The sequence below is a fragment of the Carassius carassius genome, chromosome 28 (genome assembly GCF_963082965.1).
Source record: "Carassius carassius chromosome 28, fCarCar2.1, whole genome shotgun sequence".
NCBI lineage: Eukaryota > Metazoa > Chordata > Actinopteri > Cypriniformes > Cyprinidae > Carassius > Carassius carassius.
In genome coordinates, this window is record NC_081782.1 from 13,141,800 (window position 1) to 13,166,064 (window position 24,265).

Sequence of the window (24,265 nt, forward strand, 5' to 3'; positions counted from 1 at the left end):
AAATTTCAGGTGGTTCCTTGTATAAATCTATCATATAGCTTAAATAAAAACAGCAAAAGCCCAATCATGAATAAACCACTTAAAAATGAATACTGTAATCAATATTTCATGTAACAGCATGTACATGGTTTACTGTGTTTGCTTACCGTTGTTGCATTGATGTCTTTGCGGCGGTCAGGGATCTCAGCTTTGTTGGGGTTGTTGGCTGAGCTGACCATGGGGCTCGACGGGGGGATGCTACGACTGCCCACCACACTGCAGCTGGCCTTCCTCGAGGGCAGACGTTCCTCTTTTAGATCCCCCTCTCCTGTACTGGTGGGGCTTCGCTTGGGATGGGTTACTGGCACTGACGGCCCACCTTACAAACATTATAAATGAAAGACAATTGTAAATTATGTTAATAATAACAACAAAAATAACATTAACAATAATAAATGTTGTTATTAATATGTTAATAAATATTCTTACTAATATTCATAATTATGAACCAGTTTTATTAATAATTATACTGATATTAATAATTGTAGAACTAATAATATGTTCCATTCTGAATAGAAACTACCACTAATACTACTAATTATTACGATTGTTAATATCAACTGATATTAATATGATTAGAATTTTAAATGTATTTATTTATAAAATTCCAATAATAATAAAAAATAAATGTAATGTGATTATTATTAATAAACTGATATTAATATGATTAATGTTTTATTATTAATAAAAAGCTATAATAATAATAGTAATAATATCAATAAGAATACAAATACTAATTGTATTTTCAAAAATAATAACTATTGCTATTGCAATGATATGTTAATTGATATTAATTATTAATATTTTTATTATTAATAAATGCCTATAATAATTGTTGTTGGCATATATTAATGAAAACATATATATATATATATATATATATATATATATATATATATATATATATATATATATATATATATATATATATATTATATATATATATATATATATATATAATTAAAATAAATAGATATTAAAAACTATAATTATTATCACCATTAAAAATAATAATAGTAATAATAATTACAGAAAAAAGTCATACAATTAACAAAAAGCTATACAAGACTTTCTTAGACAAAAATTCTAAAATACATTCATATGATGTTTTTTAAATACATAATTTAAGTAAAATTACATAAAATACATACCGTATTTTCCGGACTATAAGTCGCACTTTTTTTCATAGTTTGGCTGGTCCTGCGACTTATAGTCAGGTGCGACTTATTTATCAAAATTAATTTGACATGAACCAAGAGAAATGAACCAAGAGAAAACATTACCGTCTCCAGCCACGAGAGGGCGCTCTATGCTCCTCAGTGCTCCTGTAGTCTACACTGAAGACATAGAGCGCCCTCTGGCGGCTGTAGACGGTAATGTTTTCTCTTGGTTCTTGGTTCTAAATAAATGCGACTTATAGTCCAGTGCAACTTATATATGTTTTTCCCTCATCATGACGTATTTTTGGACTGATGCGCCTTATACTCAGGTGCGACTTATAGTCCGAAAAATACGGTACATAAAATTAACTCAAACTCTAATTGGCAGACCCCAGCAACACTACCATGGATCTCCTGTGAAGACCTCTGATCTAGGCTATTTATAAAAATGAAATGATTCATGAGGGGTGTAAGGACTCACAGAAGTCGCTGTGCCTCCTCTGGCGGTGATAGGTGGAGGCACTGCGCTGGGGTTTAGTGTGGCTGGAGGCAGAGGTGGAGCTGGAGGAGGAGGTGGAGGTGGAGTGTTTGCTGGTGCCATTCGTGATGGGACTGGGCCGCACCCGTACTAGAGACAGACTGCTGCTCAACCGGGACTCCATGCCATCCTATATGGAAAACATATAAGATATTACACATTAATAAGATAGCACACACACAGACAGTTCTCAGTTGAGCGGAAATATTGATCTCACCTCATTCTTGCGGCCTAGCAGCAGATACGTGGCAAATATCTCATTGTACTTCTGTGTGCTCAGGGCATCTTTGATTTCATCACGGGTGTAACCCATTCCTACCATCACATCTGTATGAACAGAGAGAGCAAAAATAATTAAAGCAAATAAACAAGTAGTCATTTAACATACAATTTTAACCATATTTGAGCAATGTGGTTTTAAGTGCCTTGCTAGGATGGCATTGACATCAAAAGCATTAATGTGCAATATACATCTTGTTGTGCGTATGTTTATATACTGGAAGACCAAAAAACAAACAGAAAAATAATTAGGAATATTACTTTCTAAAAAGTCAAAAAGGGACAAAAAGGCAAGTTGTGGCAATATTTATTACCTATACGGCTGCTGTCATTATAATCCTCTACAGGCTCTACATGAGGCTTCAGCTCGTCGTTTTCGTACCCGACATTGATCCACTTATCTTTCATGATTTGCTGTAAGGGAAGAACAGAAAGTCAGATAGAGTGAGCAAAAGCCCGCAAGATCCATGCAAACTCAATAAGATGCGTTCTCAGCTGAGATGTTGGATTGCAGGTCGCAGTTGCTCCTCCTCACCTCCAGGGTGCAGCGCTTGGTGGGGTTGAGCACGAGGAACCGGCGCAGGATGCTCTCACAGTCAGTAGACATGTAGAATGGCACACGGTATTTCCCCCTCAACACACGCTCACGCAGCTCCTGAGGGAAAAACACAGACTTCTATTCAACACTTAATCTAATACTGAACCCTTCAGCCACCGAATCGCCCCCACAGCACAAAGAAACAATCACAGCTCACTTGACCTACATTACTTGAGAGCACGCATTTCATAAGAGCAACTACTGCACGTGTGGTGCTTTAGAAAATGTCACACATTTAATATTAGTTGTGACTCAACATATTAAAAAGTTTAATAACACTTACATGTGATCCTGACCACAAAACCAGTAATAAGGGGTCAGTTTTTTAAAGATGTATACATTATTTTTTAGATTTATACAATATTTTTTTGAGAGAATCTCCTTTGAAGTTGTCCAAATAACGTTCTTAGCAATGTATATTACTAATCAAAAATTAAAGGCAGGGTAGGTAATACATGTATAAACAACTTTCTTCCAAATTTGTTTAAACTTTCTATATATATATCAATGCATAATTAAAATGTAAGTACTCTGATAAAAAGAGTATAAAAATCGAGTGACTCTAGACCGTTTAATCTGTATTAAACAGCTCATTATTTCCATTTCGGGACGAAACATAGGATTGGCTTAGGCGACTGTCACTCTCTCGCAACCATGGCAACCACCCTTTTGCCACACATGACCTGCCCACTTGCGCGTGCACGTTTGATTTGAGGAATTCAAGAGGCACGGATCCTAGGAATACCAAAACAATGGCAGAGAAACAGCAAGCAAATTTCACAGTACCAGCCTATGCAGTTAGTGAAGGCAAACCAGGCAAAAAAAGGAAGACAGTAACAGTACAAGAAAAGGCAATGAACAAAAAGTCTTTGGATAAACAAAGAAATAAAACGTGAGTTTATATCGGCGTGGCTTTCCAGCGATGGCGAGAACTGAGGGAACTCAAGGGGCTGAAAAGTGACTCCTTGATGGCTTTATTTCTGCTGGACAGGTAAATCTTTCTTTTTGTATTTTGATCATACATATTTTTTTCATGAAGCATGTGTCATTAGCACACGTAGCTGCGTAATATAGCTAACATAACATTACTTAGCGAGCCGTAGTAGAGGCTTTGGAAGGAACCCAGAAGGGAGGGGGTGGAGTGAATGGAAATAATGAGCTGTCTTTAAAACAGTCGTGAGAGGTCTACAGACACTCGATTTTTATACTTTCTTTTTCAGAGTACTTACATTTTAATTATGTATTGATATATAAATAAAGTTTAAACAAATTTGGAAAAAAAGTTTTTTATACATTTTTTTTTACCTACCCTGCCTTTAAGTTTTCAGATATTTATGGTAGAAAATTTACAAAATATCTTCATGGAACATGATCTTTACTTAATATCTAATGATTTTTAGCATAAAATACAATACATACAATGTATTGTTGGCTATTGCTACAAATATACCCATGTTTCTTATGGTTTTGTGATGCAGGGTCACAAATGTATTTTTAAACAAATACCAAAATGAAAATCTATTTTTCATGCTGAAAATCGTAAGGCTGTGATATTAAATTCACTTGTAGCATTGAAAATGTTCGATTTTAGATTTTTGTCCTTTATTTACACAAAATAGTGCAGACTGTTAATGGCCATAGTTTAAAAATGACTATGGCTTATCTATATTAGGGAGATTTTTAATATCAGTGCAAACAAACCTACCACTGCTTAAAATATAAAACCAAAACATGTATCTATATAAATATGGTTGTTGGATGACTTTTTGAAATACTCATACAGCCATGCGCTCTTTTACAAGGCCTTTCTTTCTTTTGTTGCTTATACTGAGTTGAGTAATTTACCTTGAGGTTTTGTCCATCAAAGGGCAGTGATCCGCTGACCAGCGTGTACAGTATAACCCCCAGACTCCAGATGTCCACCTCTGGCCCATCATACTTCTTCCCCTGAAAGAGCTCTGGAGCGGCGTAGGGGGGGCTGCCGCAGAACGTGTCCAGTTTACTGCCCAGCGTAAATTCATTACTGAAGCCAAAGTCAGCAATCTTGATGTTGGAGTCTGCATCAAGCAGGAGGTTCTCCGCCTGAGTGAGGAATAAGATGGGGAATACTACCATGAGCAGGAATGTCTTAGTTTTGTGCTCTGCTGTTATTTTAAAATGGAGCAAAGTGTGTAATCGTAAAGCCTTCATTGTTTTATGAAAGTTCCAGAGGCAATAAAAGAACATATAAGTCATGAGAAAAAACAATAACCTTCAGGTCCCTGTGAACAATATTCTTTTGATGACAGTAATGAACCGCAGACACGATCTGAAAGGGAAACACTGACAATTAAAAAGTGTTAAAAAATAGCAATTATGAAAATGCTAGCATCTTTAACACATTAAAAACATGAAATACCGCTTGGGTTTTGCTCCTTTCGAATTTTCATACCATCAAAGGAGAACAAGTTTCAAGATGCGAAGATTATGAACTTACCTGTCGGAATTTTGCACGCGCCTCCTTTTCCTTCATTCTCCCATGGGATACGAGGTAGTCAAACACTTCACCTATCATAAAATTTTTTTTAGGAAAACTTAAACTTTTCTGATAATAATATTGTATTTTAAAAACATACAATTTTCAAAAGTTTTTCAAAATACAAAAGTTCATTTAAAATTTCAAAGGAACTTGAAACAACATGAAACTAAGCCAATAATTAATTTTGGCTAATTGTCTTCAATGAGCCAAAAAAAGCTCACGTTACTCCGCTCCTCATCAGGTTACACTGGCTACCAGTAGCTGCTCGCATCAAATTCAAGGTACTGATGCTAGCCTACAAGACGACCACTGGCACGGCACCAACTTACCTAAACTCATTGGTTAAATCTTATGTGCCCTCCAGAAGTTTGCGCTCTGCAAGTGATCGACGCCTTGTGGTACCATCCCAAAGAAGTTCAAAATCACTCTCAAGGACCTTTTCCTGGACTGTGCCCAGCTGGTGGAATGACCTCCCAATCTCAATTCGTACAGCTGAGTCTTTACTCATTTTCAAGAAACAGCTAAAGACTCATCTTTTTCGCCTGCACTTAACCAACTAACACTAGCACTTTTCCTTTTCTTGTCTTTTAAAAAAACAAAAAAAAAAAAAACAAAAAAAAAACCCTTACCTATGCGTTCTATACTAGACTAACTGAGACTTGTCATGGCACTTGTATACTGTTGTTGTTCTCTTGTTGACCTGACTGCTTCTATTGTTCTCATTTGTAAGTCGCTTTGGATAAAAGCGTCTGCTAAATGATTAAATGTAAATGTAATTATTTATGTTTATTTATTTTGGTCGATCGCTGATATTGCATAGGGCAAGATATAAACTATATAGAATATCTTAACAGATTGATTTGTTGCAAAATGTAAACAATATTATCATCCAACATTATGAATTTCTGGAAAGCTGCTATTAGACAATAAGTGCATTGTGAAAAACGCTATAAAAATTTGCCTTGAATTAAATTTGTCAGCTGATATAAAAATGTCACACTATACAGTATAAAATAAAATAAAAACAGAAAATGAACAAATATTAAAAAATATTGTATTAATCATTTTGTGAATCAAAATGAATTTAGGCATCACTGTACATTATGTACATTATGTTGAGATTGACTATTTTGAGATTTGCTCAAAAAGATTGCATTTAAATGTTATTAAAATATTAACATCAAGTAAGCGTAAATGAAACCATTTAATTATAAATTGTTATATAAATTAAACAATATCTAATATTGGTCAACAATCCATATGGTACAGATACCTTACATAAACGTATGAGTAAAGATTAAGATAAACACAGATTGGATGGAGAATGGATGTCACTAATATAACTCATCTAGATACGTTACGGACAATCAATTTCCTGGCTAATGAAGTTAGCTACTTAATACCCAACGAATGGACGCAATATTTCATTCTGCTACGTATTCACTGACCACAGGATTAGACTCTTTAGAGGAAGGGATGGATAATGAGTAAGCTTCCAGTGAGATGTAAAGCAGGGGAAGGAAATCGAGAAGATTGTCAATGTGTAGTATAAGCTAGCGCTGTCCATACTCTCACATGTGCATCAGCCTCATCAGATAGACTAGGAATGGAAATGTGTGAATCATTAAGAGAGCAGCCGATCCAAGCTCCATGAATAGGATGGACTGAAGTTAAAATAAGCCTGATTTGACTATGAGCATCTTTACTAGCGGCAAATCGCTCTAATTGCTGAGCTGTGCGGGAAGGAAGGGAAAGATGAGATGAGAAATAACAGATGAAGCCCATGCAGCTGTGCTCAGTGCAGTCTGACTGATGTGACAGTCGCACACATGCATGTTTATGTGTGAACGCGTATGAAGACAGCAGACGTGTGTGATTATTCATGTAGAAACTTATCAAAGCTAGACTCTTCATACTGAATTAAGGAGAGACCAAGCAAAAATGTAATTTGTTCATTTTTTAGGTGCAACAATAATGTAATTTGCTACATTGAAGTAACTTTTTCTAAGACAGTGCATGTGTGTATGTTGAAGCAGGGAGGAATCGTACCACCGCTGGCATATTCCATCACAAGGTAAAGAGTCTTCTCTGTCTCAATCACTTCAAAGAGCTGAACTGTAGACATAAGAAAAAGATCATTTTATCTTGTGCAAAAAAGTAATAAGTAAACGTAACAATAGAGAATATGTGCCTGTTGTTGACTCCCTCAAGGAAAACTTTACCTAAACATAATTCAGAAATCTTCTCAACAGAGTAGCTCTCTTTTGATTTTTGAAGCTCAACAGTCCAATATGAAGTTTAACTTCTATTGAAACAAAGCTGACATAAATACAATATAAATATTAGATGAAAAACCTAAACTTAGAAATGTTCCCTTGGCAACTAACTGTAATTAAAAAAAGACGAAATACTAAATTTACTAAAACTAAAAAAAAAGGAAAATATAAATATAAAAGCCAAATTAAAAAAAATGTATAAACTGCATGTAACAGTACATAAATAATACTAATATAACACTGTTACAGAGACAGATTTAAACTGAATGTTCTTCAGAGATGGTCAGTGTGTTTTGAGAGTCCTCAAATGTCAATATTTGGTATCTACTCTGACATTCTAGTGTAGTAAACGTCCACTCAAAAGCATCTAAAATACTCACCTATGTTTGGGTGGTTGAGGCCCTTCATTATCCGTACCTCTCGAAAGAGCTGAGGAAAAATAAAGACAGAAAGTAATCAGTACTTTTGTTAATTCAACAACAACACTGAACTATAGAGAGCATTGTAATTCATAACAAATAATTAAAAATAAACAATGAATACAGTTATGTGTTTTCACTAGTGGTCTCAGACTTTTAGATCCTCTATTCGGTCAAGTTTAGGGTTGTTAAACTCATCCCAGTCAGAAACATTTCAATGATTGCATCAATAAAACATCAGAAGCCACAGTGACCCTGCAGAGACTGATGGATGGGGATTCATCAGTTTGTGCAAATCCAAAAACAGCATTTACACCGAAACCAATGATACATACAAAACACAGCCCACACTCTCTGATACAACCCATGGTGCCGCCTGCTCAGAGACCAGCCTGTCCTTTCTAACGACAGTTTAATTGAACAGAGAAGGAATCAAGCCAAAAAAAGACCCATCTTGTGACCAATCTTTCTTTCTGTTGTCTAGGACATGTCTGCAGCTGAGAATCATGGGCTTGTGGTACAAAGCTGAATCGCAGTTACACAAAAAGGATTCTTTCAATTTGTCACATTTTTGGCCAAAACATTTTAAATATATGCTAAATAAAGTAGTCAACACAATGAAGCTCAATGAAATCCATACTGAAATATATTTAGTTTCAACCTCCATTTACCAAAATAGGGGGGCATGAAAATACATTGCTGATATTTATTCAAAGTTTTATATGTTCCCATGAGTTACACACAACAAATAAAGCTTTTCTTCAAATGTGACGTGTCAATTAATTTGCTTATATTAAAATATATATAAAATATATTAATTGTAATTTAAAATGCCTAATAAATACATTTAAAAAGATTTAAAATTTATTAAAAAAAACATGTAAAAAAATATGATATTATTTAATATATATATATATAATACTTTAAATGTAGGCCTCTACAGTAGTACCTTTTTTTTCAGTTAACTACCCTTTTAAGTGTAGGAAATTTAACCAAATGGCCAACAATGAAACGACAAAGAAGGTGTGTGAGAACCGTCCGTCTGCTGTTTGAAAGCAGAACTTGATTGCTGCAAGGACCTTGTTTGACAAAAGGAGAGGGGAGGAGAGATGGAGTCAAAGAGAGAAGTGACGGACCAAGAAAAAGAGAGAGCGTGACTGAAAGACAAAGAGTCACGAAGCCTGAGAGTGTATGTGCGAGTCAGAGAAATAGAAAGGTAAGGTGAAGGACAGAGGAGAGAGTGAAAACACATAATAAGTGGAATGCGTTGACGGCTGACAACACCGTTTGAGTCAATTCTTCCAAACGCACTTTCGAATGAAAGAGAGAGAGAGAGAGAGAGAGAGAGAGAGAGAGGCCATGTTTTCATTTGTCCTGTTTTTGTCCTCTTTCACTGCCCTCTGTGTGTCCCATCAGTTAGTTTCCATTTACCATTCGTTTTCATTTCAGGAGCCTGTGCAGCTTCACTTTCCCAGCCCTGGGCCAAAACTATAGACTGACAAAAAGCATCACAACACAAGTCTTAACAAACTGATAGTGATAGGGAATGAGGGCCAAGTTTACTTTCTGACCACAGTATAAACACAATGATTATGACTGAGCGGCTCTGCCCTGTTCCAATCCTAGTGAGTTGCCTAGAGAGGCAGTATTTTAAGGCATCACATTCCCACATTTTAAGACAGAATCCTGTGGAGAAGACAATCCCAGAATGCACTCTCATGTGGCGTGTGAAGAAAAGAGAAATGTAAGAGAAAAAAGTTGAATTCAAATATACACAATATATTGAGCCTAATTAAAACATGTTTTATTTTACCTAATATTTGTGGTATCTTTATAATTAAATAGAGTATCATGTTGTTAGATAAGCTGTTCAGGAACAAACAGTTAAGCTTGAAATAAATAAATAAATAAATGTATTATAAACTTAAAAGGGTAGTTCACAAAAACAAAATGGAAATACTGTCATGACTTTCCATCATATAAGTCTTCACAGAAACAAAACAAAACAAAATCATATATATATTTTTCTATCCAGTATGTATATGTTTGGATGAGTTTTTTTAATGTCTGTATGTTTTTTTAGTTTATTATTTTTCTATAGAGTTAAAATATAAAATAATTTTATATTATATTTTAACTCAGTTTATGATTATTTTTATTTAAGTAAAAACATAATTGTTTTGTTTTATTATAATAATCCTGAGACAGTACCACACTGTTAGCTTAGCAACATGCTAATGTCAAACATTTGTTTATTTCTAAAATTTTATCTAATTAACTAATTGTTTTTATTTATTTTTAGTTTAATTTTAATAACCCTGATACAGTACCACACTGTTAAATTAGCAACATGCTAATGTCAAACTGTAATACACAAGACATCGGTTAAAAACAAAAAAGTATATAGAGTATCATGCTGTTAGCTTAGCAACATGCTAAGATTCTTCACTGGAATCAATTGTGAATCAAGTTATTTATGTCCCATGCAGTTTGACTTGTTGCTATGTCATGCATAAAGCTCAGTAAAGTACAGGATGCTCCCTTAGGAGGCAGCAGTCTATACAGGCAGTAGGCATCTCAGTAGGTTTTGAAACAAAGCCAATGATTAACTAAATTTCTTGATTGCTAGCAAAGCATGAGAAGTAGGAAGGCCTTTTTAGCTGACCTCATTATGAAAACATCTGAGTTTCTGTCTCCCCTGCAAGGCCTTTTGAAGACGAATGACCTCATACAGCAGGAAGGAATTCCAGTGCAGTTCTCTCAAGATTTATACTGTCTGCATGCTGACGGCCCCCGAGGAGTGTTATTCGCTTCTCGATGTACATACGTCTTCCTTTGGGCATAATTTGTTATAACAAAACCGGTACAGGAGCAGGTTTGCCCTTTATTTACATCAGACACACCGCAGATAACATTATGACGAATTGCCATTACATGTATTTTGAGAAACATGAGGCTTTTTCAGTAAGTCAAAGAGATCTCGACATGGTGTCACAAGCAAGCAGGACTAGTTTCTTGAAGCTGCGGCTCTAAAAGTACATTTTTAAAGATTGACAACATAAATTGCAGATTATGATCACTGTTGTACTGAGGTTTCTCATGTGCACTTCACATCTAACACTTCAACGGAAAAATCAGTTTGAAGTCACTAATCAGTTTGTTTTACGCATGTACGGCTGGCACACACAAACACAGATGCTCACAAATGCGAATTGAACTGATCAAGGCAGACAGGTTACATAATGACCCCGCTAATGTGAACGACTCTGAGCCAGAAGCACAATCACTGTACACGTAAAGAAAATCGAATCCACTTTCTCTTCCCTTCTGTTACAGAGACCAAGTGCTGAAACTAAACAGAGCTGTTACATCACTCAAATCAACTCCAGTGTGCCTCTGTTTTCACAAGTGTATTAAATGTTCAATATATCCCATGAACCAGGTGATATATATATATAAAAACAAAACAAAAAACACTTTCTTTGTCTTTAGTTTTATAGTAAAAATACCATGTCCAATTGATACATTGAATACAGTAAGACTGGAAATGTGTATTAAGGAGGTTTAATATGGTCCATTAAATTTAATTAATTAGTTAACACACATATTGGTTTGGAATCGGTTTCTATATTATACAATGAAAAGAAGTGCTTATACATTCATTGTAATAATATTTGTCTTTGATACTTAATATTTTTCGTAAACACAGTTTTTCGAGATTATATGATGAATGGAAAGTTCAAAAGAACAGAATTCATTTGAAAAAGAAATCTTTTGCAACATTGTAAATATCTTTACTGACACTTTTGATCAATTTAATGCATTTTTACGGAATAAAAGTAGAAGTTTGTTAAAAAAAACGAAGAATAAAAATCTTACTGACCCCAAACCATATATTATAGATTTAACAATTTATTTTGATGTTAAGCTATTTGTCTTATTTTTTTTTTTTCTTTTATGAGCAGTACAAGCTGAACGATCACATGACATCAGGGGTATCCTGAGACAACATCAAACGTCATCTGGCACATACACATATACAACGCCTCTAATTGAATTGCACATCAGCTGTTCACCTGAACCTTAAAGATGCCCATCAGATAATCCAGCCCCTCCCTCGCTCTCTTTCCTCGTGCAACTCTCCTGCTCTTCCTCAAAGACGGGACTTCCTGGTTTATTTCCCAGGCTTTGGTTACGTCACCGTTGCTATGGCGATCTGGTATTAAAGCAGGGACTTATCTCACCCCCTCAGTCAGGCGACGCTGTGCTGCTCCCTCAGCACCTGATGGAAAACCTGCATCTGCCTGCAAGACTGGCTATAGCTAGCATTACTGCTCACCTTCTCTCCACCTTCTACCATCCATTTTTCATGTTGTTGATTTCTAGACTTTGTTAATCAAACCCTGAATCGATCTTCTTCCTTTAGAGAGAGGAAATTGCCTACAAAATATGCTTAGAACGGTTTCTTTCTTTCTTAGTTCCTCTCAGGATGGTGTTGGTGAATGAGGTTGTGTTGGAAATGGAAGCCGTCTATTTCTGTATTGTGACATATTTTCGAGCAAAATGACTATTTTGGTTGATTTTGGACCAATACGATTTTATTAGGAGACACTACAGAAATAGAAACAAACAACTGACATAACCATTTCTTATCAAGCATAAAATCACAAAATTCCATGGACGAGATCTGGTGTTAAGAATAGGTGTGACACTTTACAGTGAGGCAATCCTTCAGCATTCTTCCTTCGCCAGATCACTAGAAGTGTCTAATAACCTCTGTTCTCTCCTTATCAAACTCTTTATTGAGACATCAGCATATCACAGCCGTCCAAATCCCACTGGGAATCATTATTCATCTGCGTCTGGTTCTGTCTCCAACTGCTCCATGGAGAAGGGGTGAAATATGCAAATCAGAGGCTTGACATTTTTGCATGTCTGAACAAGAGAACAAAAACACCCACGCAACACTTCAGACATCAAATAATAGCTATGACAACGAACATTAGCATGTGAATTATATTTTGCCTCCAACCACGTTACATAATTTCACAATTAAAGGGATAATTCACTCCAAAATGAAAATTCTGTCACCCTTTACTCACCCTCATGTCTATCAAACCTTAATTCTAATAAGACATTTTAATGAACGTTTGGGTCCAAACAAAATTAATACAACCATGCAGGTTTTGAACATGGTTATTATTGTTAACTAAAACTAGGATTAACATTTAAATGTAGTCATTTAGCAGAGGCTTGTATCCAAAGTGCCTTACAGATGAGGACAATAGAAGCAATCAAATCCAACAAAAAAGCAATAAAATGCATTAATAACATGATTTTTGTTACAACCATAAAAAACGTGTTACTTGAATCAAAATAAACATTAACTGAAATACATTATAGCAAAAAAAATTAACTTATTTTATTTCAGCTAGTTGCCAAAAGAAAATGTTTCATTTTCGTCTGGTTAAACTGAAGTACTAAAATAACTAAATAAACTAAAACATATAAATAAAAATTGATAAAAGACTATATGGACTAAATTTGCTTTTATCTTTGCAGGACTGTGATATGACGCGTGTACAAAAGTAACACATCTATAGCAATAGTGTGAAAGGTCATAGCACATAACATGCACAATACCAGTATAAACATGGATATCTTTTGGTATAATATGCATCACATGACTAAACTTGCTTCATCGTTTTTAGGGCTGCAACTAACGATTATTTTGATAATCGATTAATCTGTCGATTATTTTTTACGATTAATCGATTAATCGGTTTATGTACTTATATTTTAGTTTTTTCCATTTTTTCCCCAAGTAAATTATTAATAAATGGTCTTTATCCTTCAGCATAGATTTTTAAGATATTAACCATTTTGCACTGTCATATCCTAATCAAAAATATACCTAGAGTTGTTTTATTGTGTTAGTAATCCTTTGTCGAACTCTTCTGCAATCAGAACACTGACCCATACTCTAGCAAATTTCACAAGGAGATTTAAAATAATGTTTTCACCATGGCAGTCCTTAGAGCTCTAGTAGTTTAACATCCCGAACGAAGCTTATTAAGGAATCTTTCAGAACATATTTTCACGAAGAATAAGGATAAAACAGAATAAAATTGCAGTGCATTGTATTTTATTATTTACTGGGAAACAGCTTTACAGCTTTTGCTGTGAAATTGTAAACAATCCTTCGAATAAAGTGCCAGTGACATGAAACCTGAATGGAACTCACAATTTAAAGTAAAATCCATCAGAAGGTTGTCCAGAAAAAAAATTGGACAGTCACACACAAAAAACCTGCTGTGTGAAAAAGAGCAGTGAATACTTAGAAAAAAAAAGTGCATTTTAAATATTTACCTCTCTCATTCAGTCATAATTAGGCTGCACGACTGAATTTTGAACTGGTAAACGACAAACTGATCACAGAACATGTTTGTAAAGCTTTAAATGTTAACTGTTAAAAAGCAATGTTATCAGCTTTTACGACTAAACATTTGCAAACAACATTGTACTGGAGAATCTGCACAAATAAAAGTCTTAGGGGCCGTTCACATATCGTGCCTAAAAACGCGTGGCGCTTTCTCCCTCTTTCCAAAGCGCTCGGGCAGAAGCGCCCCTGAGGCGTCTGCCTTTGATAAGCAACCATTACGTGCTCTCTCCTTGAAGACGCGGAAATTTCAGCAAAGGATAAATGGATTTGCAGCTCAAAAAATCACTTGCAGTAGCTCTGCTACTAAATTTATTTCAAAATGGAAATCCATATACAACTATGATCAGCTGTTCCTTTCATCTTGACTGAGCTTTTAACGTTGTTACGGGAAAGGATGAAGCTGATTGGTTAGTTCTTGTCACATGACCCGCGATGCGCTTGCAGCATTCTGAAAAGTTGAGATGTTTTTAACTCGATGCGGTGCGGTGTTGGAAAAATAACGAACTTGAGCGCGCAAAAGACGCGATATGTGAACGTCCCCTTAAACAGTTCAGTAGTGCAGAGTTTACAGGTTACTCTTCTTTTTTGAAGGCTCAAAGTAAAGTACTCCCGGTCTCCCACATCCCGCTAAATGCTGCAGAGACGCTGTTCGGGAAGCACGTGACATAAAACGAGGCCAGCTATTGGCTATTCGCTACTTCTCCGTCTGTACTGGCTGAGTAAAACCTCCGATGGCTGATTACTGCCACACTTTGGTCACCGCAGATTTGAAATATGCACGAAATGAAAAGTTATTTAGCAACGAATCGATGACTAAATTAGTTGACAACTATTTTAATAATCGATTTTTATCGATTAAATCGATTCGTTGTTTCAGCTCTAATCATTTTCATAGTCCACACTGCGACGCGAAAACTGCGTTTTCAAATTTATCCACTTTGGAGAGCACAAAAAGCTCTGTTTCCTTGGTTAAAAATGCCCTCTCAGTTTGGATGGAAGGCCAAAACGAAGAGAAAAAGATGCGTTTTCAAAAAACGTATTAAAGCGTGAACAAGGCCATAAAGTGAAAACAGAAAAATCTAATCTAATTCCAAAATATTAACAATAAAATAGTATATCAAATAATGAAAATTTGGATTGGAAAGACACGAGAGTGAATTAATGATGACAGAATTGTAATTTTTGTGTGAAAATCCTTTTTAACATTATGGAAAGACGCAACACAACAGTTCACTGAATCGTTCATTAATTCAAATGAGGCAATCTGTATTCTTTAAACTGTATCACATTATGGGAGACGTCGACAAGGAGCTTACATGCTTGCCACATTATATCAAAATCTATCCGAAGACAGTATAAGAGCCTCTCAAGAGGGTAAGAACGGTTCTGCATCCATGCGTATTCTACTAAAAATCAGCAAGACTGTTGGTCTGACTGACGATTGTTATAATAATCTCCCAGCAGTGGCTCCATGTTATAATGGTAATCCCTGCGTCTACATCATTGGCTCATTCTGTTCCCAAAGGGAGATTTTTTCACTGTGATTGTCAGGGAGCTAATGGCATCCTCATATGACCGCAGTCGCTGTCTTTCTCTGTACTCCATCTCATTCGCACCTAAAGAGGTCTAATGTGCACATGTACAGCCAGCTGAGCCCTGGAAGAATGTACTATTCAGATGTGAAGCGTACTGAGAAACAGTGCAAACAAACATCATGTTAGCTGACCATTTAAAGTCAATTGTTCACATATATGAGTGACGTTACCAAAGGAGACACTGTGGGATTTCAAAGTACTTCTGTCACTGGCAGGCATTAGTCCATGCCCATGCCATTTCGCTAGCATTGATCTGGAGCCCAGTGAGTGACGGAGAGAGAGAAAGAGAGCTGGATCACCACAGAGAGCAAAGCAGATGGTCTCACTCTCATCAGGGCACAGCAACAGCTCAGGTCAAAGCTGCCTCTGGGGGGCCGCACATCAGGACAGGAAGTGCCAAAGCCTCGCGGCCCCTCAAAGTGAGGGAGCACATCGCAGAGGAATATTTCATTGGTCAGTGCACTTTTAAAGCTCTGGAGATTTATTGGGGAACTCAGTTGTGTTTTTTATGCAGGTTGTTGGTCTGAATTTCTTAAGGAAATTAAAACAGGCTGACCATTCGGAGTTTGATAAGAAATTTGCTAAGAAAGATGTTTAGGATCTTTTATGATATTGTTGGGCTCTTTTTCTTGTGGAGAAACATCTGAGAATCTGACAATAAAGAGATCTCTTTTGTGTCTTTTATGTCCTATGGGATGCTCCCTTAGTTTTTTAAGCCAGATGGATATGTATAAAATGCTTTACATTAACATCAATTTAATGAATATAAAATATATTCAAATTATATGATTATATTTTGTATTACATATATAAAAATAATCTTAAATTGCACAATTATTGTAGGTATAAAAAAATGTTTTCACATGATCCCTTGGAGATCATTCTAATATGCTGATTTGGTGCTCAGATAAATATTTCTATTATCAACAATGAAAAAAAATTATTTATAACCTTGTGGCAAATGTAAAAAATAAATAAAAAAAATTAAAAAATTTATGATTCTTTGTTGATTAGAAGATTCAAAATAACTAAATTTATTTGAAATATTTTGTAACATTTTAAAGGAGTCATACCCTCGTATTACCTTGGATACCTACTGCTGTATTATAGTCTTTCAGGCCCTTCTAAAAAAGAAAAGTGGAAAAAAAATAAACACAGAGCTCCTCAGACCCTTATTTCTGTAGGCATTATTGTCTCGCGAGATCTGATGCGATATTTTGGCTGTCGTGGACGGTCATTATAATAATGCAAATGAGGGGCGCGTTGATTGGTTGCAGGAAGGGGGGGGGGGTTGACAACGCAGGTAACGCTTTAGCATATCATTACAAACTGACATCATGGCGCAAGTTGTGAATGAACGCGACCGGCTTCCCGGCCAGTGTATATGTATGAGGCGCCGTTTAGGGCTTAAATCAAACTTCATTCACGCACACATATGAAACACGCTTGCATATATACAAAGTGGTCACACATACATGTATATGAACTCACGCACATAACGTTACTCATATGGGACACGAGCACAGCACACACACACAAATATAAGACGAGCACAGCACACACACACAAACTAGACGGCGCCTCATATATAAGCGTTAGGCAACAAATAAACAATAACCGAATTCATGATGATCTCAGTCATTTGTTTTTTGCAAAGTACGTTAGCAGCCATTCCCCATACCTCGAAGCTAATACTCCCGCCAGAGTTGTGCCTGGACGCGTTCATTGAACGATAATTCATGAACTCGTTCATATTTTGGGCGAACATGAACTGAACGTACCGCATTACTGCCTGATGAACGTTACTGTGAAGTCGTTCATTCTGGTGTCTGTGAACGCCACGCTCTCTCTCAGTTTAACTTCGCTATGCCAGATTTCTATAAAGCCTTCCAGGCGAAAACCCACCTAAAATATGTAGCGAAACCTTAATATGTAGCGGAAAAAACACCCAATCTGGCAACGCCAGACTCTCTTGTTCAAACGCGTTCATCAAAATGAACAAATCTTTTTTCGAGTCATTTCGTTCACTTAAGGGGCTTTAAATGTTACTATTAACTGGCAAATTCCCCGAACACATCAACCTACGCAATCTTGATCATATTCTGAATTAAGAAATCATTATAATGCAGTCAAAAGTCCGTTTTTGCAGTCAGTTTACAGGGAACATAAATAATTACTTCACCACAAGTCTTTCGTTTATTTGTCTAGTGACAGACGCAATAGCAGCATACAATAGCGCATTAGCAGTTAGATGCTGTTTGTTACACACAGTAGAGCAATAAAAACACAGTCTTACCGTTTCAATTGCAGGCAATTTTGTTGGAATGGCGCTTTTCCCGAGCTTCGATGCCAACTTCGCCTGATATTGCCCCAAATTTGTGAAGGATTTCGGCGTACAATGATTAGCACAAACACGTAACAATAAACCAGTGGAAGGGTTGAAGGAACCGCGTCATTAAAAATGAATTTAATCCACTGGTCTCTGATAGCTAGGTCCTTTCTTGGTAGAGAAAACACATTTACATGTTGATTCTGGCAGTCAAACACAGAGCAACTCACGTGTGCACTAGTTCCAGCGTCTTTCTCGACTGAATATGAGGGGGAGAGGGGAAGGGCGAGCTTCCTGCTGCGGTGTCCATATATGGTATATCCTGCCGCGTCTTGACGTCAAGACGGGGAAGAAATCAAAATCTCGTATTTGAGTGCACATGCACGTGGGCTATTTTACAAACCCTGAGGTAAACAAACGCTTCACTTTTAAATATCGGCTTCCCGGCCAGTGTATAATCGTTAGGCAATCATAACATACATTGATTCTCGTGGAAAAGTGCAAATTGTGGGTCATGACTCCTTTAAATATATTTTTAATATAACTTTTGATAAATTTAATGCATCCTTGATATATAAAAGTATTAATTTCTTTCTTTCAAACAAAAAAATAAAATAAAACGTACTATCCCCAAACCTTTGAACGGTAGTGTAGGCTGGTATTTGAACCGGGATTCATTTTCTCAATACTTTACCAAGAGAATAATTACTTAAAAGTTAAAAGTTGGCTTTGCCTGGAAGTGAGTCAGGACTGCCACTGGTGTCCCCTCAAAAAACAAAACAGGTGCATGATGCCCCTGGGCTTCCTCCACACAATCTGTCTCCTAGATACATACGACACACAATGCCCTACAGTGCCAGAAATAGTGATAATCTCATAATTGATGATGCTTACATAAGTAATCCATGAGTATTCGGAGTTGATCAGAAATAATCTTGAAGCGTTAGGCAGTGATGCATCTCCAGTGTGACTCATAAATGTCAAGTTCACTTCATCTTCTTTTCTCTTTGGAGTTTATCTAGCTCTGCCTGTTTGTGCTCTTCCAGAAATTGCTCTGATCGGTGCTTTAACAGTTATACAAGAATAAAATCTTGATCAAAAATAAAATTTTGAACTTCTAAGACATTCAGGTTACTTAAGCCCCTTTCACACTGCACATTGGTCCCGGAACATTGCCGGGTCGCCATCTGTGTGAATGCAAACACGTCCTGGAATTGATTCTGGGATTTACCCCGGGTTGGGGACCTAGTAACATTGCTGGGTTCAGTCCCTGAACGAGCGCTATGGGAACAAAAGCCAGGACTAATGCTGTAAAGGGTGTGTCGTACAGTCGTAGTGATGACGCACGTTATCGTGCGACTCTTTTATCAGGTGTTTTGAAGGCAGATCAATGTTTTTCAAAAAAAAAAAACTAATGAAGCAGAGATCAGTTAGTTCCTCACTTTCCGTGCTGAAGCTGAGATCGTTCGCTAGCTTAAGTGATATTTAATGTGCCTAGTGTTTTCGACTCATACATTACACGTCACACTCAGATGTCACGTGTCTTTACGGGACCTTTACGGGTTGTGTGTGAACGCGCGCACATATTCCGGGTAATTACTTGCAGTGTGAAAAGGGGCAAAATCCAGAAACATGTAAATCAACTTGCCCAAAAAGGATATTTCACCCAAAAATGAAAATACTGTCACAGAAGAAGATATTTATTTCAAAATGTGGACAAAAACATTTTACAAAATATATTTAATTTCCACAGGAAGAAAGTCATACAGGTTTGGGATGACATGAAGTTGAGTAAATGAATATAATTTTCCTTTTTTGGGTGAACTATCCCTTTAAACAGACATTTCATACCAGCAGTGGTATTATCACAATAACAGTCATATATCAATAAATTTACATCACTTTAAGACTGTAAAATGCTCACAAATTATACCAGGATTCACACAATGGGGCAGCTGTGGCCTAATGGTTAGAGAAATGGACTTGTAACCGGAAGGTCGCAGATTCGAGTCTTGGTGCTGGCAGGAGTTGTAGGTGGAGGAGGGAGTGAATGAACAGCGCTCTCTTCCCCTCTCAATACCCACGGCTGAAGTGCCCTTGAGCAAGGCACTGAACCCCCAGTTGCTCCCCGGGTGCTGGATATATAGCTGCCCACTGCTCTGGGTGTGTGTTCACTTCTCACTGCTGTGTTTGTGTGTGCACTTGCAGAGCACCAATTCAGAGTATGGGTCACCATACTTGGCAAATGTCACGACTTTCACTTTTTCACAATCAAAGCTGCATACGCTTTCAAACCAAGGCTTTCGGTTTCTGATATCATGTTTTAGACACTCCTCACATCTCTTGTACGCTAACTTGCTTTCTCAGGATCTCTGTTCCTGTGCTACAGCACCCCTGGAGTCCCCCACCCCCTCTGGCTTCAGTTGCCCCCATTGTTCGTCTGTCTGGAACGGCGCTCCTGGCTGCAAGAGACTTGAATGAGGGACACCCAACCCCCTCTACCCTTCTTCACCCACGGTCCAACTCCGTCGCACTGCCTGAAGGGTTTTTTTTTCATTAAAGTAGCACCGTGCTCATATGATGAGGCCCCGCACGACCATGATCACGCCCCTAACCCTCACACACACACACACACACACACACACACACACACACACACACACACACACACACACACACACACACACACACGTTGTTAAAGGCAAATTCCATGTCTTTCCCAACCCTTCTGAAATCCAGCTGCTGGGAAAGTTCATGGTCAGCTGATTGGGCTCTGCCCCCCTCCATCTCTAAACAGGATTAAACAGAGTTAGGAGAAGAAGAAGAGAAAGAGGCTGCTGGCAGATCTCCAGAAACAAAGCACCTCAGACTAACAAAACTTCTTGATCGTCTCCAGTAAGCATGACACTGCAAGTACAGAGCAGGCCTGTAACCACAACAAGGCAGACAATTTTTTTTTAGATTTGGTCCCTATTAACTATATGATTCCTTCCTTATAGGTTTGTGACGTAATGAATTAATGAATTCTTAAGATTATGAATTTGATTTTGCTATTTTTTATGAATAAATTAATGGTTTTATTCAACCAGGACACATTAAGTTGATAAAAAGTGACAGTACAAAGATTTATAAGGTTTGATGTGCAAATAAATGCTATTCTTTTGAACTTCTATCTATCATAGAATCCTGTAAAAATATGTTTCAAGGTTTACAGAAAAATATTAGACAACACAACTGTTTTTAGCATTGGTGATAATAATTAGTGCTTCTTCTTAAGCAGCAAAGCAGCAAATCAGCATATTAGAATCATTTAATTTTTTAAATGCAGCCCTGGTGACCGTAAGATACTTCATCCACATCTGTCATTGTTAATCATGGGAATTTGTAGGCCAGATGAAAACTGCAGTCGACAGTTAGGCTAAACAAAGGTTGGGAATGATACTATTTGCATGTGAGTGAGGGAGAGAACAAAGTAAGAGAAACAAAAATATTGTACTGGGAAAGGTCACCTGGTGTGTTTTAATAATACTGACAGGAGAGGCCTGCATTTCTACTGCAGCGTTTAATACACCCCTGCAGAGACCACAAGCACCTTCAGCCTCACCTAGTACAATATACTACACTCCACAAAGCATCTGACCCATCATTTGCATTTGGTTTCGACCACATGACATCACTCACAAGACCCTGATAAACTTATCAACAAATATAACTCTTTCTATAAGTGTAACATCACATATCTAACTAAAACCTGCTGTTACATACTTATTTAGCTTCATAATGCATTTAACTTGGATATCCTGGAAGAACTTTTACAGCTAGAAAAAATAATCTTTAGCTATGAAATGCTGTGTTAGCAATAACAGATCCTCTGAATGAAGCAGCACACCATACGTCTCACATTAGAGGTGTGATTATCACACAGACACTCTCACAGAAAGGCAATATTCCCCAGTCATCTTACCGTATGTACAACAGCTGGGAATATTTAGCACTTCATAAATGCATTTTTTTTTACTTTGCACCTAAGATGAATAAGATTCAATTCATGCAATAGACCTCAGACAACACTAAACATGAAAACAAATAAGAAATGAGGTTATAAGCATGTGTTTCCAATCATACTTTTTTTCTACGGTTTTTCAACATTTTAGCTTGGTAAGTGCACTTTAAAAGCACAAACTGATGTGGCTAAAACGCTTATCATTAGCGCTCTCTCTCTCTCTCTCTCTCTCTCTCTCTCTCTCTCTCTCTCTCTCTCTATATATATATATATATATATATATATATATATATATATACACTGAAAAAAAAAGTCTTTTAAAGTTACATTTCATGGACAAAAATAGTGTAGTATTTACTTGTATGGATTACATTATCTCAGGATAGCCAAACAAGCTAAAAACTTAAAGTGCAAAGTATGAAAACGTGCCTATAATGCAACAACAACAACGTCATAGTTTCCGCATTTTCAACAGCTTTCTCTTATTCAAATTGCTTATCTAATCTTTCCTGCTCTTTTCAAGGGAATTTTTATATTTAGCGGAGAACGAAACCAAGGACAAAAACTGCTCACTGTTTTATTTACCAGATTTCACACAGATAAAGTACTCCGACAGCTCCAGACATATTACAACAGCATCAGACCACAGTCCATCTAAACGCACAATGGTGGCAAATCAAAACCATTGGGTTAAAGTTCACATTTTCACTGACTGCTGCTTAACAGTGTCTAATCAAATACTATTTGACCAAAACAAGCTCCTCAATATGACCTTATGTCTCAGGCACTGAGTTCAGATAGACATTAGCACGCAAAGACATAATTAGGATCACAAGCTTATAAGAATGAAGCGGTTATGACCTAGTTCCTACCTTCTGTAAGCTCGTAGGGTTGAGTTGGGTTTTGTCTATGATTTTTATTGCAACCTGAAAAGACACAAAGGTAAAAAAAAATCATCAAAAAGTAGCTGACACATTGACTTGACATCTAAATTGCATATAAAAGAAGCAATCACCTGGAAAATTATGCTAACTGTGCACACCTCAGTAGGTTGATGACATAATTGCTTTTGGTCAAAGTGTGAAAAAGCTGGATGAGCATATGTAGAAATTTGTGTATGTTTTTTTATATGTCATCTGACTTGAAAACTATGTCACAGGAGAGTGCCATTATGTACAAATCCATACTGTGACTGAGAACTTGAGTAAAAAGGTTTACCTAAGTGGCAATTAGAACAGCCTTGTCAATCTTTAATTATTTAATTTTCTAAAATAATATAGTCATCTCTTTGTACATCTTACCTCCCTGCCGGTCAATATATGGCGTGCCAGCTTCACTTTGGCAAAATTGCCCTTGCCGATGGTCTTGAGCAGCCGGTAGTTGCCGATGTGAGGCTGTTCGTCCGAGCAGGAGGCGATGGAATTCCGGCAACGGGCTCCGAGTGAGCGACTCGACCATCCTGAACCCTTCTCTGAACGACTGGCTGAGAGGGAGGCATGCTGTGGGTTGACGCAATACAATGCTTTGTTAATAGATAATTAGATCAAAAGGTGACCAGGATTGACACATTCAGAAATAGTGTAGAATATTCAGCACACAAATTCATAATCTTGCAAAATTCAATTCAGGTTCATAGTGATTAATTAAAAGGTAAGCTCTCCCCAAAAAATGAATATTTAGTCAATATTTAGTCACCCTCATGTTGTTCCCAACTTGCATGACTCACTTTTTATGGAATATATAAAAGATATTTTGAATATATAAAAGACTGTTTTTGTTCATACAATGAAATTCAATGGGGTCTTCAACATTATTCATTGTAAGGTTGAAAAATGACTTTCATCGTAAGGACGAACGAAAATACATTTTTAAAAATATTTTGTGAGTGTTTGTGTGTGTTCCACAAAAGAAAATGTTACCCAGGTTTGGAATGACATGAGGGTGAGTAATGATTTTGATGCGTGCAAGTAACAGTGCTGTTTCAGTTAGCGAAAACAACTAAGAATCATTTCCATTCATTACAATAAAGCTGAAATAAAATAAACCTAATATAATATTCGATTTCTGTA

At 36.7% G+C, this 24,265-nt stretch overlaps 1 protein-coding gene across 18 annotated transcripts in view; it reads right to left on the reverse strand.

Moving 5' to 3' along the window:
• mark4b (MAP/microtubule affinity-regulating kinase 4b) overlaps nt 1-24,265 on the reverse strand; it is a 45,205-nt gene that overhangs the window by 9,686 nt on the left and 11,254 nt on the right. For all 18 annotated transcript variants that reach the window (XM_059514411.1, XM_059514412.1, XM_059514410.1 and 15 more), the window contains exons 2-13: nt 23,498-23,695; nt 23,069-23,122; nt 7,789-7,837; nt 7,182-7,247; nt 5,091-5,161; nt 4,866-4,922; nt 4,460-4,696; nt 2,552-2,671; nt 2,331-2,430; nt 1,955-2,064; nt 1,681-1,867; nt 147-358 (exon numbers count right to left, since the gene is read on the reverse strand). In XM_059514411.1, the coding sequence (XP_059370394.1) occupies nt 147-358; nt 1,681-1,867; nt 1,955-2,064; nt 2,331-2,430; nt 2,552-2,671; nt 4,460-4,696; nt 4,866-4,922; nt 5,091-5,161; nt 7,182-7,247; nt 7,789-7,837; nt 23,069-23,122; nt 23,498-23,695 (1,461 nt within the window). The remainder of the gene's footprint in view (nt 1-146; nt 359-1,680; nt 1,868-1,954; nt 2,065-2,330; nt 2,431-2,551; nt 2,672-4,459; nt 4,697-4,865; nt 4,923-5,090; nt 5,162-7,181; nt 7,248-7,788; nt 7,838-23,068; nt 23,123-23,497; nt 23,696-24,265) is intronic.